This window comes from Monodon monoceros, unplaced genomic scaffold (genome assembly GCF_005190385.1).
Source record: "Monodon monoceros isolate NGI ecotype Baffin Bay Population unplaced genomic scaffold, NGI_Narwhal_1 Super_Scaffold_10, whole genome shotgun sequence".
In the NCBI taxonomy this organism is placed as follows: Eukaryota; Metazoa; Chordata; class Mammalia; order Artiodactyla; family Monodontidae; genus Monodon; species Monodon monoceros.
This window is the reverse complement of record NW_021703766.1, coordinates 42966163-42981446: the sequence shown is the minus strand read 5'-3', so window position 1 is coordinate 42981446 and position 15284 is coordinate 42966163. Positions and strand designations below refer to the sequence as shown.

Genomic DNA, 15284 nt, shown 5'->3' with positions numbered 1-15284 from the left:
TAGATTCAGTGTCTGATGAGGACCCACTTCCTGGTTCATAGACGGCTGTCTTTTCACTGTATCCGCACATAGAAGAAGGGGCAGAGAATCCTCTGGGGGGGGTCTCTTTTATAAGGGCACTAATCCCTTTCATGAGGGCTCCATCCTCATGACCTAATCACCTCCCAAAGGCCTCACCTCCTAATACTATCACTTTGGGGGTTAGGATTTCAACATATGAATTTTGAGGGGACACAAACATTCAGTCTATAGCAGGACATGTGGGGATATTGGGTGCTTGAGTACTGAGAATCTTGGGTATGGCCCTGGTACATCTGGACAGCCCCCTCCACAGATCCCTTTGCCTTGAGCACAGAACATGGAACTGAATCAGCCCATCTTGGGTTGGGTTCCCCCAGACCCTGAGACAAAGATTCAAGCACAGGTAGTTTTTTAGGGAGTTGATCCCAGGCAAATGGATAGGGGAATGGGAAGTCAGCCATGGAAAGGAGTTAATGAGCTGGTTGCTGCTCTGGGCACTTTGAGTGCCATCCCCCTAGGGACCTCTGGGAGACTGTGAGACACACTCAAAGTTGTCCCACCCAAGAGGTGAAGAAGTTGTGGCATATATGTACCAGCTCCCATCTTTGATTGGTTAAGGATTATTCCTAGAGATATTAACCCCCCAGCACTTCCAGCCTCTCCTGCCTGTAAACGACCCTCAGGCAAAGAGGCACAGTTGCTTGCTACAGGATGCTAGAGGAGGGGTGCAGGTGTGCAGGAGGGGTGCAGGTGATGTTGGTGCTGGGTTGCCGACAGCACTTGCTATAGCCCCTGACCTGCATTCATCCACGTGCTCTGTTCAAACACTCCACGTGGTGGGCTCCCAGGCTGGCCATCACTGATGCACGACTGTGAAAGCCCCCTTCTCCCAGGTCATCATGCTGAATTGCCAGGCCTCAGTCCTGAAGTCCAGTCCCCAGCCCCAGGTGTCTAAGCTCATCCTCTCCCCAGAGCTTAAGGTATCAGGACAAGGGGTAGAGCAGAACCAGACTCAAGAACAGAGGCAGAAGCCCGGTGCTAGGCTCCTGGATGTGCACCTAAGACAGATCCCTTCTCCTTTAATTCTCACAACCACCTGGTGATGTGGCCCCGCTTAACAGAATGGGAAACTGAGGCTCTAGACGGGAAGCCACCAGCCTGAGGCCACACAGGGAGCAAGTGACTGAAGTCAAATCCGCACTGATTTAAAAGGAAATGGGAATTTGTTTTCGTGGGTAACTGAAAAGTTCAGGACTATAAGCACAGCTGGATCCAGAGGCTCAGTTCTTTCCTCTGTTTTGGCTTCACTCTTATGCAAGTGATCGCCAGAGTGCCCCTCAAAACCTCCAAGCCTACATCCCACCAATTTAGCAGCCAATAGGAGAGTTACTCTTCCCTTATAGTTCCAGCCAAGGACCCAAAGCCAGTGTCACATACTTCACTGGGGGCTGCAGTCAGCCTTGACTGAACCATGTGTACTGAAAACAGGGGGAGAAGTTGTTTTCCAAAAAAAATCAGGGAGCTGTTACCAGAAGGGGGGATGGACACTGAGGGAAGGGGGCAGGAAGCAGCAGATTCTGGGAGTGACTCCAAGTTCGGGGAGAAGTCAGGATGCAAACGTAGATCTGTTCTGTTTCAAATGCCAGGCCAGGTCCTGTCCCTGAGGAGGCATGGTGTTCCTGGGGTTACCAGCAAATGGGACAGGCAGAGTCTTGGCAATATTGACCCAACCAATTGGGTAATGGAGCAAATCCACGCCATTCATTCATTCATTTAATATTGACTGAGTCTGCTATGAACCAGGTCCTGGTCAAAAAGCAGGGCTATGATCGTGAATAAGTCAGGCTAAAATCCTGGTCCCTGTGGAGCTGACATTCTAGTGGGAGAAAGCAACAGTAAGTAAAAGAAACAGGTAAAATAGGTAACAGGTCAGAGAGTGGTTAAGTGCTAAGGAGAAAACTAATGTGGGCAAAGGCCAAGGGGGAGGGGTACAATTAGGATGGTTGAAGAAAGAATCAGGGAGACAATTATATCATTATGCTATCATTAAGTCATTATACCAAACTGCGGTGAGAACACAAACCAGGGGGACTCCTAGAGGGGTGCTGTCCAACAGAAATATAATGTGGACCACAAATATAATTTTAAATTTCCTAGCTGTCACAGTAAAACCATAGAAACAGGTGAATTAATTTTAATTTAATTTATACTCTAACGCAACATATCCAAAATATTATCATTTCGATACGTAATCAATATAAAAATAATGAGGTATTTTACAATCCTTTTTTCTTACTAAGTCTTTGAAGTCTGGTATGTGTTTTATACTTTATAGCACATCTCAATTCAGATGCTTAATTTTCAACGCATAAAATGAAATGTAGTGCTACCAAAACAATACAGCTGTGTTTAATGACAAAATATTTTACACTGCTACAGTTCAAAATTTTAAGTTACTTAAAATTTATAAAGTTAAAAAAAATTCCCCAGTTGCACTAATCACATTGCAAATGCTCAAGTCACAGGTACTTCCCAGATACCATACTGGACAGTACAGGCCTGGAGGAAGAGCATTCTAGGTAGAGGGGACAGCAAGTGCAAAGGCCCTGAGGTAGAAGTGTGCCTGGCGTGTGGGAAAGCCAGTGTGGTTGGAGTGCGAGAATGGAAGGAGGTAAGGTGAGAGAGGCAGTAGGGCCAGATCAGGTGAGGCCTTGTGGACCACAGTGAGGACTTCTAGTTTGAGTAAGATGGGCACTGGAGGGGCTTTTGTTGTTGTTGTTTTCAGCTTTCATTCTGATAATTTTTGAACTTGTACAAAAGGAGAAAGAACAGCATTACAAGTCCTTGTGAACTCATCACTGGCTCCAAATATTATCAACTCAGGGCCAATCCCGTTTAATGCTCCCAGGTGCTCACTCCCCTCTTCCTAGATTACTACTTTGAAGTCAATTCTAGACATTGTATCTTTCTATTCACCAGCAATTCATGGACCATCTCCAGAAGATCGATTCTGTTTTAAAATTTAATCACGGAATTCCCTGGCGGTCCAGTGGTTAAGACTCCATGCTTTCATTGCCGAGCTTGCGGGTTCGATCCCTGGTCGGGGAACTTAAGATCCCACAAGCTGTGCTGCGCGTGCCCCCCACCCCACCCCCGCAAAAAGTCCAATCACAACGCTCTTACTACTATAAAAAAAATTCTAGTCATTCCTCTACATCACTTACACCTAGGATGTCACTATTTGAGGGAGGGAGCTGAGCAGGAGTGCTGGGAATTTGAGGGTGTGGCTGGCTCCTCATCCTCATCAGGTACTGTGAGTTTCCCAGAATTCCCCAAGGCCCCACTGGGCCACCTCATGCACCTGGTCGCCCCTTTGGGACCACTGAGCTTGTGACCCAAGACAGGAACATATTCTAGTGACCCATCACTCCCAATAGGGTGGAGATCAGGATCTGTAAGGGAGAGCAGATGTTATTATTTCAAAGGTCAGAAATTTAATTTAAATTGATTGTTAAATCTGCGAAGAAGGTATGCATGAGAGATTTATAAAGTCTCAGAAGATGCAGGCTTTACTCTTCTCAAATCTCTTGTAAAAATGTATCCTCTGTGTGAAGATCTCTGGTGCCCAAAGAGGAATGACCAGTGATATGACCATTGTCTTTTTTGTAACTTTTTGTTTTGTTTCAAATTACTGAAAAGCTTTAAGACGAGTACAACAAACCCCCATATACCCTTTACCCACATTCACATAAAATGTTAACATTTTACCCCATGGGCTTCACCATTCACACTCTCACTAATATATATGTGCACATAATTTGGAACCATTTGAGAGTAAGCTGTAGACATGATACTTTTAATTCCTAAATACTTCAGTGTATAGTTCTTAAGATCAAAAGTACAGATCTTATACAACTACAGTTATTGGAATCAGGAAATGTAAAAACTCAATTCAAGTCTATTATTAACCCACAATCCATATTCCAAGTTATTCCAAGCCCCTTAAGTCCTTTATAGCAATTTTCTTAGATCAGGAGATTCTTTTAACAGACAGGTTGAGAGGCACTGACCCTGTGCCTTAGAAGAGTGAAAAACACAGCAGCAGACACAGAGATTACCAACGGGGGGGCTTTAACGTCAGCACTGAAGTGAGGTGGTTTATTTGGGATGTGATCCCAGGAGGCAGGAGTTAGGGAGTGGGGAGAATGAGACAGGGCAGGGGAAAATCAAAAACGTGCTCATGGAGTGATAGCCACTGTGAGCAACTGGGGCTCAGTCCCATGGGGGCACCTTGTAGAACACATTTCATTTGTCCCACCAGACAACAGGCACTTATCCAGTGACTGCTGTCCCCCACAGGCTGTAGTTTGCTCCTAAGGGTATTAACCCAGCCCCCATAATTCCCCGAAAGCCCTCAAGCAGAGATGCAGGGGCTCAGAGCAGGAAGCTGGCTGCCTCTTGGGAACCCTCCTCTGCAGGTACAAGTGGGGTTGGGACATCATCACCTGCTGCCACATGTATTTAATTCACTGTATCATTATAACAGCCACAGGAGGGAGGCACGATTAGTATGCCCATTTTGCAGATAAGGGTGTCGAGGCGCAAAGAGGTTAAATCACTTGCCTCCAATCATGTAATCAGTAAGTGTTGAAACTGTGATTCAAACCTAGGCATTCCAGTTCCAGGGTCCATGCTCTTAATCACTGCTCACTCACCTACAACCTCCTCCCTCAAATCGGGCAATCCCCTCCCTCATCCTCTCTACCAGACAAACTCCATTCCTCTGTAATACCCGAGTGAATGTCTCCCTTCCTGACCGGGATACCCAGCCCCAGTGAGAACTCAATCATTGCCTGCAGCCCTGCCAGAAGCTCCCATCCTGGAGCTTATTAAGGCTCAAGATCTTGGAGCCAGGAGTGAGCAAGAGGAAGAGGAGGGAGATGCAGGTGGAAATGTAATGGGGGCTGGATAGGTAGGACTTAACCTCTTAAGCTACTTTCAAGACTTTGGCTTTTACTCCAAAATGGAGTCAGGCCAGGATTAACAGCATCACCCTGGCCAAAGAAACTGAGGCAGAGAGACGAACATGGCCGTGGAGGCCGAGCACCAACCAGAGACAAAGCTGAAGTAGAAGCCACTTGCATGAACAGCACAGCCTGTGCTCTGGGGCACTCCAGGCCCCAGCATTTCTCCCCTCTCCCTCTCCAGGCCTTTATCCACACTGGTCCCCCTGCTTGGAAGCCTATCCCTACATTCTGGCAAACACTTTATAATTCTTTAAATTGCACCCCAACTTTATTACTATTTGGGTTCCTGCCTCTCCCACTGGGATTGGGGCAGAGACTGTGTTTCTCTTCTGTCCGTACTACCTTTGATCTGAGGTCTGGGCTCCTTTCCTGAGGCCCTCCTCCTCCTCTCAACTGCGTTCAACTGCTTTCCACTTATTTAACCGACATCAGTGCAAATACAGCTGAGGGCTGCAAAGTGCAGTACTCCAGAGAATATCTAGGGCAGGTCTATGGGGGGAGGTATGCCTGTGGCCTTTGGGTCCACCTCTCCTCCCCAACCCCTCAGCCTTACTAACAAAAATCCCAGCTTGTAGCTGAGGCTTGGTTTGAGGGCCCCACTACTACCTCAGGGGTTACCAGCCTCAGCCAGGTTTGAGGGCCCCACTACTACCTCAGGGGTTACCAGCCTCAGCCAGGTTTGAGGGCCCCACTACTACCTCAGGGGTTACCAGCCAGGTCTCCTCAGCTCCACTATTCCTCTCCTGCCTCATTACCCTCCATTAAGGAGTCTACTGGGGCTTCTCTGGGGTCAAGCCAGGCTGGGTCCCCTCCATGGATCTGCCCAGGAGAGAGAACTATGCTGCTCCAACCAATCTGCCATTCTAGAGGGCTCCAGAGGGGAAGAGACAGCTCCCCACACCCATCCCTTGCCAGAGGGTCACTAGTTGGTGTGTGTGTGTGTGTGTGCCTCTTCAAAAATTCCCCCAAACATTAAATCTTTAAGACCACCAACAGGGAAGTAAGCACATCCCCAATTTTATTGCCTTTTTGTCCAACAGTCCTGAGCAGGGAAAGGGGCAGGAATCGGGAGTCCCCCTCAGAAGTATCACGTAGAGGTCTTGAGGGGGTCTTTAATTGATTAGCTGGGGTGAGAGACTCCCTACCCGCTTCCTCATCGATCCTAGTTTGTCACAATGGGCGAAAGATTTTTCTAAGGGGATTTCAGGCTTCTCACCGGCCATCAGGGCATCTTCCCAAACTCCTCAGCAAAAAAGTCTGCTCTCCTCATAGTTACAAAGAAGGGAGTCTCCTTGAGGAGCCAGGAGTGGTATGTTCTCCGGGGTCTAGAGAAGGGCGTGTCTGTCTCTTTCTGTCCAACAGCGGGGCGTCCTGGCTCCCCAAGGCCTTCGGGTAAGTAGCTCTCAGCTTGACAGTCCAGCCAGCCGGCGACCCAGGCTGCCCCAAGCCCTCATGGGTAAGTTTGACCCGTTACCATACATCGGGCATCTCTCGCCATCGCACCCTACGTCGTCAGGAGGGCTCTTCAATTCCCCCAATCTGTCGATCTGGTCTCTCAAGACCTCTCACCTTCCATCAGGCCGGTTCCCCGGTCCCCCCACGCAGTCAGGTGGGCCCCCGGTTCCCCTGAGCCACCGGGTGACGGTCACCGTCCATCCGGCGCGGTCTTCGGTACCCCCATGCTGTCCAGCGGTCTCCTTGGGCCGTCACCTTCGTCAGGTGGGGTCCCTGGGGCCCCCGCGCCGGGGGACTCCTCAGTCGGGCCCCGCGTACTCACAAAGGCACCCATGGCCGTGGCGTGACCCGAGCGTAGCAGCTGAAGCTGGCGCCGTCCGCGGCGGTACAGGTACTCGATGCGCAGTACGTCGGAGCGTGGCAGGCGGGCGTGCTGCCGGAACTCGGCCCGCACCCGCGACTCGGCGCCCGGCTTTCCGTGCCCGGCGCGCAGCAACTCGCGGTACAGACTCAGAACTTGTCTCTGAAGCCGGCTGTGCCGGCACATGGTAGCAGCTGGGCCGCGGGCTCACACAGCGGACGCCCCACCGAGTGGCGCGGCAGAACAGTTGGGAGAAGCGGTGAAACGCGACAACTGACGCTTCCGCCACCCGCCCCCAGCTTTGCGGCGCCGTCGCGTCCCATAGGTTGTCGCTGCTGCTACGTCACAATGTTGTGAGTAAGGGGCGGGGCTTCTGGTTCACTGGCCCGCCCCACAGAAAATCTGTCCTTTCGAGGACGGTACTTCTGAGCGCCTGGATGAGGAGGGCGCTAGGCCCTGAGGCTCTTAGGTTTGGGGTTGGAAGGGACCAGGGGATCCTGACCTGACTCTTGGGTCCTACGAGTGGAGAGAGCTAGAGGTTGGAGCCCTTGTGTGCCTCAGGGCTCTGGGGGCACTGGGAGAGAGAAGACAGGCACAGGCATGCTTTTGTCCTTATTTATTAAAGCAATCTCGGGAAGCTCCATGCGTTCCCACCCGCAGAGCAGGTGTGCGTCGAGGGTCCCAACCCTGGGGACGGGCAGAGGGACGGGGTCACGCGGTGAAGTGTTGGGTCACAGCCAGCAGGACAAGCTTCTCGGTGCTGAGAAGATGGCGTGAGAGATGGTGTGGGCTGTAAGCCCCCAGACGCAGCCTTTAGCGCAGGGAGTTGGGCTCTTAGCGCCCTCTACCGACATGAGTCGGGTCCAAGGGTAGGAGAGGGAGCGGCCTCCCCAGCTGTTGAAGTCCAGAGTCCAGCCCACATGGCACATTTCGACTAGCCTGGCACCCCGATGTCCAGGGAGTATCAGGTCAGCCTCAATTCCGTTAGAGTCCCCGCAGGCTACGCGGAGGCGTACTCGTAGGGCTGGGAGGCCTGCAATGCCACGACCCCCTCGGACCCTACCAGCACCCGGAGCGTGGGGGGCCGCTGGACAATAACCCGGAACCCTCCGCCCAGCGTGCGACCACGACCCGGCACACCTGGGCGGCGAGCTGCGCTGGGCGTGGGTTCTTATGCTAGAGGGGAGGCGGGTCAGGGACTGGGGAGAGGGTCGGAGTTTGGGAGTCAAACTGGAGATCTGAAACCGCTATGAATCCCCTCGGTGTCTATCAGAAATACGTATCCAGGTCTTTGCTAGAGGAATAAGGTCTGGGATTTGCTTTAAAATCCTCCAGCACAAACAAAACAGGAAGAGCGAGAGGAGGTGCTTCCCTGGTGGTGCAGTGGTTGAGGGCCCCCCTGCCGATGCAGGGGACACGGGTTCGTGCCCCGGTCCGGGAGGATCCCACATGCCGCGGAGCAACAAAGAGTGAGAGGAAAAGAAAGCAAGAGTGGCAAAATATTTGTAACTGTAATGGGGTTTCATAACACTATTCTCTCTTCTTTTGTGATGCTTGAAATTTTCCGTAATAAACACTTTCTTAAAAGGGAGATTTAGAGAGAGAGAAAAAAAAGCCTTTGGATCCTGTCACATCTCTCTCACCTGTGTCTTCATAATCTAGTAACTGTTTACTGAGCACTACTCTGTACCAGGCACTCTTTCAAGTGCTTTAATATTTTATTTATAAGATAATGTATGACACAGTATGTTAATAAAATATGCAATATAATATGCTATTTTAATATCTTGTCACCTAATTTATATTATGTAATACATTTATTTGAAAATAGTGAATATTTAAAACAGTTTATTTTTAAAATAGTGAGTATTTAAAACATTTTTTGTTTGTTTTAAGTTTTGGCCGTGCCCGATCAGGGATCAAACCTGCGCTCACTGCATTGGAAGGCAGAGTCTTAACCACTGGACTGCCAGGGAAGTCCCTAAACACTTGATATTTTAAGTGACATTAAATCCTCACCAACACTCTGACAAGGTAGATCTGCAGGACCATATACCTCTTGCCTCTTAGGAAACCAAGGCCAGAGAAGTAACAGCCTGGCCAGGTTCACATAGCTGGTAAGTGGCAGAGCCAGGTTTCAAACCCCAGGGATCTGATTTCATGACCTGTGTTTTTAACCACTCTGCTATACATACTGCCTCACCAAAGATAATATAAAAATGGCTGCAAGAGCAATCACAGCTTATACTTACTGGGCACTTACTTATACCAAGCACTTAATTTTTTTAAAATTTATTTATTTATTTATTTTTGGCTGCGTTGGGTCTTCGTTGCTGGCGCCAGCTTTCTCTGGTTGCGGAGAGTGGGGGCTACGAGTGGGGGCTACTCTTTGTTGTGGTGTGTGGGCTTATTGTGGTGGCTTCTCTTGTGGAGCACGGGCTCTAGGTGTGTAGGCTTCAGTAGTTGTGGCACGCGGGCTCAGTAGTTGTGGCTCCCGGGCTTAGTTGCTCCATGACATGTGGGATCTTCCCAGACCAGGGATCAAACCCGTGTCCCCCACATTGGCAGGCAGATTCTTATCCACTGCGCCACCACAGAAGTCCCCCAAGCACTTTATATGTATCTTCACAGCTACCCTATGTGGTGGGCACCACTCTTATCACCACTTTTTGTGGATGAGCAAACTGAGGCACAGAGAGAGGTTGAGTCACTTACACAAAGTTACACTAGAAGTTTAAGAGACATAGTGGGGGTTTCTTGACCCTTTAACCAAAGGTTCTGGCTTAGTTTACCTGCCAGGTTGTGGCAGATACCCAAGCTGTTCTCTTGCTGGCCCATCCTCCCACTTCTACAATTAACCTTGAACTCACAGATGATTCTGTTTCTCATCATGAGATTTCAGGTTTGTTTTCCTCTTACTTAGAAATACTATCCATTTTGCCTGCCCAAATTTCAATTCTCCTGTTGCTCTCCTGCTTCCAAGTTCCTTGGGGAGCCATGCATCCTCCACCCTGGCATCTCTCCCTGCTGGATTTCCACCCTCTCCTTGTCTGGCTTCTTCCCATCAGCACTTAAACGTCCCTGAGTTTCTCCCATCTCAAAATCATCACCATCGTCGTCATCATCATCAATTCTAAGATACCTTTGCCCTCTGGAACTTTCTAGCTGATCTTTATTCTCCCCTTTCTGCATGGACAGTTTGTCAAGAGAGGTGTCTATACCTGCTGTCTCCAGCTGTCTCATTCCTCAACCCTGCAATCCAGGAGCTGACCCCTGCTGTGTTGTGGGATAGAAGGAGCCTGTGTTCCTGACTTGGAGGAAACAAACTGGTTATACGTGGATTGTTCATGAGAAATAAGCTTCTATCAAGTTTAAGCCACTGTAATGTTGAGCCTCTGTTATAGCATTTGGATGTAGAGCCTACTTAATATAGATGCTAACACAGGAAAAGGAAAAGGCAGGGATGAAAGATGGAAACTTGAGTCCTAGTGACATTATTTGGGTCCCTGAATCCAGCCATGTCTGAAGGCCTCAACTTTACACAAATAAAAGTAGATAAATTCCCTGTTGTATTTAAGATAGTTGGCATCATTTTCTGTCAGTTACAGCTGAAAGTCTTACTGATATGGTGTGTTTCAGGGAACATTTTATGATGAGGTACGGGAGACTCTGTGCCTACCCACCCAGGCCTGGAGACCTCTCTGACAGGGATGTTGCATCCACTGTGGAAGCAGCCACAGTGGTCCTGGGATACACAGTCTGTGCCATCAAAGATGAGGCCAGGGTCACACTCACAGCCCTCATGGCATTGGGTAGAACAGTAAGCAGGGCTGAGAGGTGGGACACAGCCCCCATGACAGGTCCATGCACAGATGCTGTAGTGGCTTCAGGTGGACAAGTCAGGGCTGCAGGTGGATGGCAAAGGTGAGTGCTTGTTACTCAAGTTTCCTTTTCCAGTCCTACTGCCTCTTGCATCCAGTCAGGCTAGCTTCCCATTGGTGTTTTCCAACCTCCACAACTTTGAATTACAGTTTCCTTTCCCTTGGATGCCCCTCCCACACACTCTCCAGCCAATTCCATCTATGTCAGGTCTTCTCTGATCTCCATCAGGAGAGAGGGCTCTTCCTGCCAGCCCACAACCTGCCTGGCATGCATCCCAGACCCAGCCAGAGCACTCACAGCAAAGTTGGGGACCCCTCCAGGGTATCACGGGGATCCCAGCCTCCTGGCAAGCCTGCAGTGTAGGCTGTGGGGCAAAGGGGAGACATAGTGAGAAAAAGAGACAGGCACAAAAAACAGAAAGACCTTGTTAAACTGCTGTCCCTCCAGGTCTGGCTGCTTCTTCAAACGTAGTCTTAACTCTTCAAGTCCCACCCTTCTTCGCCTGGCCCCTGCTCAACCAGGCCTAAACTTCTCCATTGGTCCTCCAGCGTCCGTCCTCTGGTGGCCCAAATCTGAGTTTCCAGAGCTTCACCCACTATCTCCAGCCAGCCCCACACACTCACAGCAGAATTCAGGCGTCCTCCAGGGCCCAGACACATGCCCAGAGCATGACAGGTGACAATGTAGGCGACCAGGGCTTGGTCGACTGGGCAGCGGACGCCGTGGGGCGCACACGTAGGGCAGGCATCCCCGGCGGTAGACGAGGAGGCGGCAGCTGTGAATGAAGGGTGGTGATTCCAGAATTCCATCCACCTCCAGGGAGGGAATGCGGGAGGGGAGAACAGCCAGGGAAGGGGGTAGTGGCTGTCAGCAGACATTCTTGGAAATGTCAGTGAAGGATCAGAGAGGGATCAAGGAGAACATTCTGGTTGGTTAACCAGGGTTTAGTCATTAGGGATCAAAAGAGACTACAGTGGGAGGTCAGTTGGAGGCTAAATGGAGGGTCAATAAAGAACCCAATGAGGAATCAATGGTAGAGTGACTAGATCGTCATAATTAATGAGGGGTCAATGGAAGATCAATGAGGGGTAAAAAGGATAATTAGGGAGTCAGTAGGGAGGGGTCAGTGGGAGATCAAGGGGAGGATCATGAAGAGGGCAAATGGAAGAAGTGGATGGACAAATCCATGCATCACTGAGGGTCAAGAGAAGGCTTAGATGGCTTTGGGTGGCAATGGGAGGACTCAGCTGGTGGGTAAATTCGGGTGGAGTCAGAAGGTGAGTCGATGAATTCATAGGACACTTTGAAAGTCTCAGTGAATGAGACAATGAGTCAAAGAGGCTGAATTAGGATAACAGAAAGGTCCAAGAATTCAATGGAGGAGTCAGTGTCACTAGGAAGCTCAATGGGAAGCTCCACAGGGGTGTAAATGGGGCCATTAATGGGCCAGTCATGGATCCCTGGGAGTGTCAAATAGATAGCTCAGTACAGATAAATGGGGGAAGGGTGTGGGGTGGGGTCAACAGGGCAGTAAGTAGGGTTAATGGGCAAGTGGATATAACAATAGAAGCATCACTTGGGGAGGCAATGGCTTAAGGGGATGTTAAATGGGGAGGTGAAAGGGAGGGTCAATGGGGAGGTCAGGGCTGAGCCTGTGGGTTAAAGGGGAGTCAATTAGGGAGTCAAATGAGGACTCAAAGGAGAGTTAATGGGAGGGTAATAGGAGTCTCAAGGGTGGTAAATAATGACAAGTGAGAGTCAGTAGGAAGGAGTCAACAAGCAAGTCAATGAGGAGAGGGGGGTCAGTAGCCATTGGTAGGGGATGAATAGGGCCACTAGGGAACTGGAGTAGATATCTTTCAGGACCAGTGGGAGAGTCAATAATGGGGGCACCAGCAGGAAAAAGGGGCTACTATGGGTTACCTGAGGGTAGTGGGGACAGTGAGGAGTGGTGGGTCAGTGTGGGCCTTAGAAACCTCACCCAGATATGGTTGAGATCTTTCGGACTCATGTCCAGTATCAGACTGGCTGAGAGGGTCTGGCCCTTGGTGCAGCCACGTGGCTGCAGAAAAGGGATCAAATCCAGACTGAAGGGGTCAAGGTTGGCATGGGCTATGCCACAGAGACCCACCAGGCGGTAGGCACGGGAGCCCGGGGATTCATAGCGGGCTCCTCCGAATGTGCAGAAGTGGAAGTCTCCAGTAGCAGTGGAGGCCAGTGGCTCCTCCCGGACAGTGGGGCTGGGTGGGGACTAGGCTAACAGGCAGTGACACCAGCCACCTGTGGCAGCCTTGCAATGACCACAGCACTTCTCAGGCCATCACTGGGGCATGTTGCTTACCGGGGCCCCAGTGGCCAGGCAGTGGCCATGCTGAACACAGTTGTCTGTCCAGAAAGTGCAGCCTTGGTGCAGGAAGCAGGAGCAGTGGGCACGGGGCACGCATCAGCCCTCCAAGGCAGCAGACGACCAGGCAGGCACGGGCAGGTAAGGGCACGGGGGCAGCTACAGTGCTCTGGGGCTGAGGGGTTGATACTTGTGGCTGTTCATGCAGAGCCACATGGGACAAAGCTGGAGTTAGCTGGGCACTGGGGACCGGGGCCGGGGAGCAATGGTGGGGAAACCAGCAGTGAGGCCATGGGTCTCAGAGCAGGGGCCAAGGTCGTTGTGGGGGAGAGAGAGGGTCAGGGACCCAAGAGTCCTAGGAGTCTGAGTCACCAGTCCCCTCCTTCCCAAGACCCAGAAGTCATGCCCCAATCTCTGACCCCTCAGACCACAGCCCTGGTCACCTTGCAATTGACAGCCTAGGGGTCCATCTGTGATCCACAAACCTACTTTGTAGGGCAGCTGCAGGTCACACTGTCCCCCAGTTGGCAGGTATAGGAGGGGCAATTCTTTAAGAGGATAGTCTGGCCAGGCTGTGGAGGAAGGGAGGGAGGGTGAAAGGGGAGGTGGTACTAAAAGGAAGGGCGTCTAGAGGTTGTGACATGAGCCCCATTCAAGGAAGTGCATCGGAATCAAAGGCAAAGTGGAAGGATCCATGTGAAACTCTAACAAGGACCCAAGAGGATGTGCTCACAGGGAAGTATTGGCCATTGTGGAGGCAACAACAGTGGTCCACAGGGATGCAGTCAGCCCACGCCTGGAAGAATCCATCATCACCCTTGCAGGGAGTGGGAAGCTGCACCTCCTGAACACACGGACAGGCCACGGGGCAGGGGTTCCACACAAGCTGTAGAGGCTGTGTTTGGGGGCGGGGGTGGGGGTGGGGGGAGACTGCATGGCTGGGAAAAGGCGGCTTGTCAGGCTCAGGCAAGCCAGGGGCCTACCATCCATCCCACCAGCACCCTGAGGCTGCATCCTTCTTGAGGGACCTCCCCCATGGATTAATCATATCTGAAGTAATAACCAGCAATGACTGAGCAATGTCTACATACCACGTCGTGTGCTGGCTACTTTAATGGGTCCTAGATATGACTGACATGGCTTCTCTGCTCTTTGTCTTCTGGGGTTTTGCCCCACCCACCACTCCCAGCCCCTACTGAAAAGGGTTGACCATCTCTTGAACCACCAAGTTATCCCACCTCTTATCCACCTGTTTGGGCCTGTGCGGAACCTGTCAGTAAACTCTAGTAGTGGATGTCTTTTTTGTCCTCCCACCCTTCTGATAATGATACCTCCTTTTTGACAGCCACCCATCCTTACTTTCAACATGTAGGTTGAGATGACTCCACAACCAGGCTCCGGGGTGGGTACAGGAATCGGGGATGGCTAATCAGATTATTCCTTTGGCCCCAATAATTGTTCAAGCAAAGTCTATGGGTAGGGACTCTAGGACTTTGGCTGGGGCCAGTGGGGAAAGGGTGTTACATTTTGGAAGAGGGCTTTGAAGCTGGTAGAATCGTCAGCCTGAAGTTGCAGAAGGCTTGCTGCTACCACAAGGGAAGAATCTGCTCGAGAATAAAGCTAACACAGAGAGAGGAGGGAGGGGAAGTCCAAGACACAGAAGAGAGACCAAGAGAGAGAAGGAGAGAAACATTTCTTCTAACTGCAATTGAAAATTCTTAATCCAGCTAAGCCTGAAAATAGAAATACCCTCTGTCTTTGCAGTTACATGTGCTTCAAGTCCTTTTTTTTCTTTCCTCAGTCTGGGATTCTGACACTGCCACTAAGAGTCCCACCTGATAGGGCTTCCCTGGCAGTGGTTAACGATCTGCCTGCCAATGCAGGGGACACAAGCCCTGGTCCGGGAAGATCCCACAGGCCACGGAGCAACTAAGCTCGTGCGCCACAACTACTGAGCCTGCTCTCTAGAGCCTGCGAGCCACAGATACTGAGCTCACATGCCACAAGTACTGAAGCCCATGCGCCTAGAGCCCGTGCTCTGCAATAAGAGAAGCCACCGCAATGAGAAGCCCGCACACCACAATGAAGAGTAGCCCCTGCTCACCTCAACTAGAGAAAGCCCGCGCGTAGCAACAAAGACCCAACGCAGCCAAAAAATAAATAAATAAAATAAAAATCTTTAAAAAAAAAAGAT

At 50.7% G+C, this 15284-nt stretch overlaps 1 protein-coding gene across 1 annotated transcript; it reads right to left on the bottom strand.

Annotated features, from left to right (window-relative positions):
* Positions 1-5828: 5828 nt before the first annotated feature.
* On the bottom strand, positions 5829-7089 carry SDHAF1 (succinate dehydrogenase complex assembly factor 1). Its single transcript, XM_029208243.1, has one exon. It carries the CDS (start codon positions 7048-7050, stop codon positions 6694-6696), a length of 357 nt encoding a protein of 118 aa, XP_029064076.1. The 5' UTR covers positions 7051-7089; the 3' UTR covers positions 5829-6693.
* Positions 7090-15284: the final 8195 nt, after the last annotated feature.

Excerpts from the sequence above, each read along its gene's own strand:
- SDHAF1 (XM_029208243.1), bottom strand. The coding sequence starts at position 7,050 with ATGTGCCGGCACAGCCGGCTTCAGAGACAAGTTCTGAGTCTGTACCGC.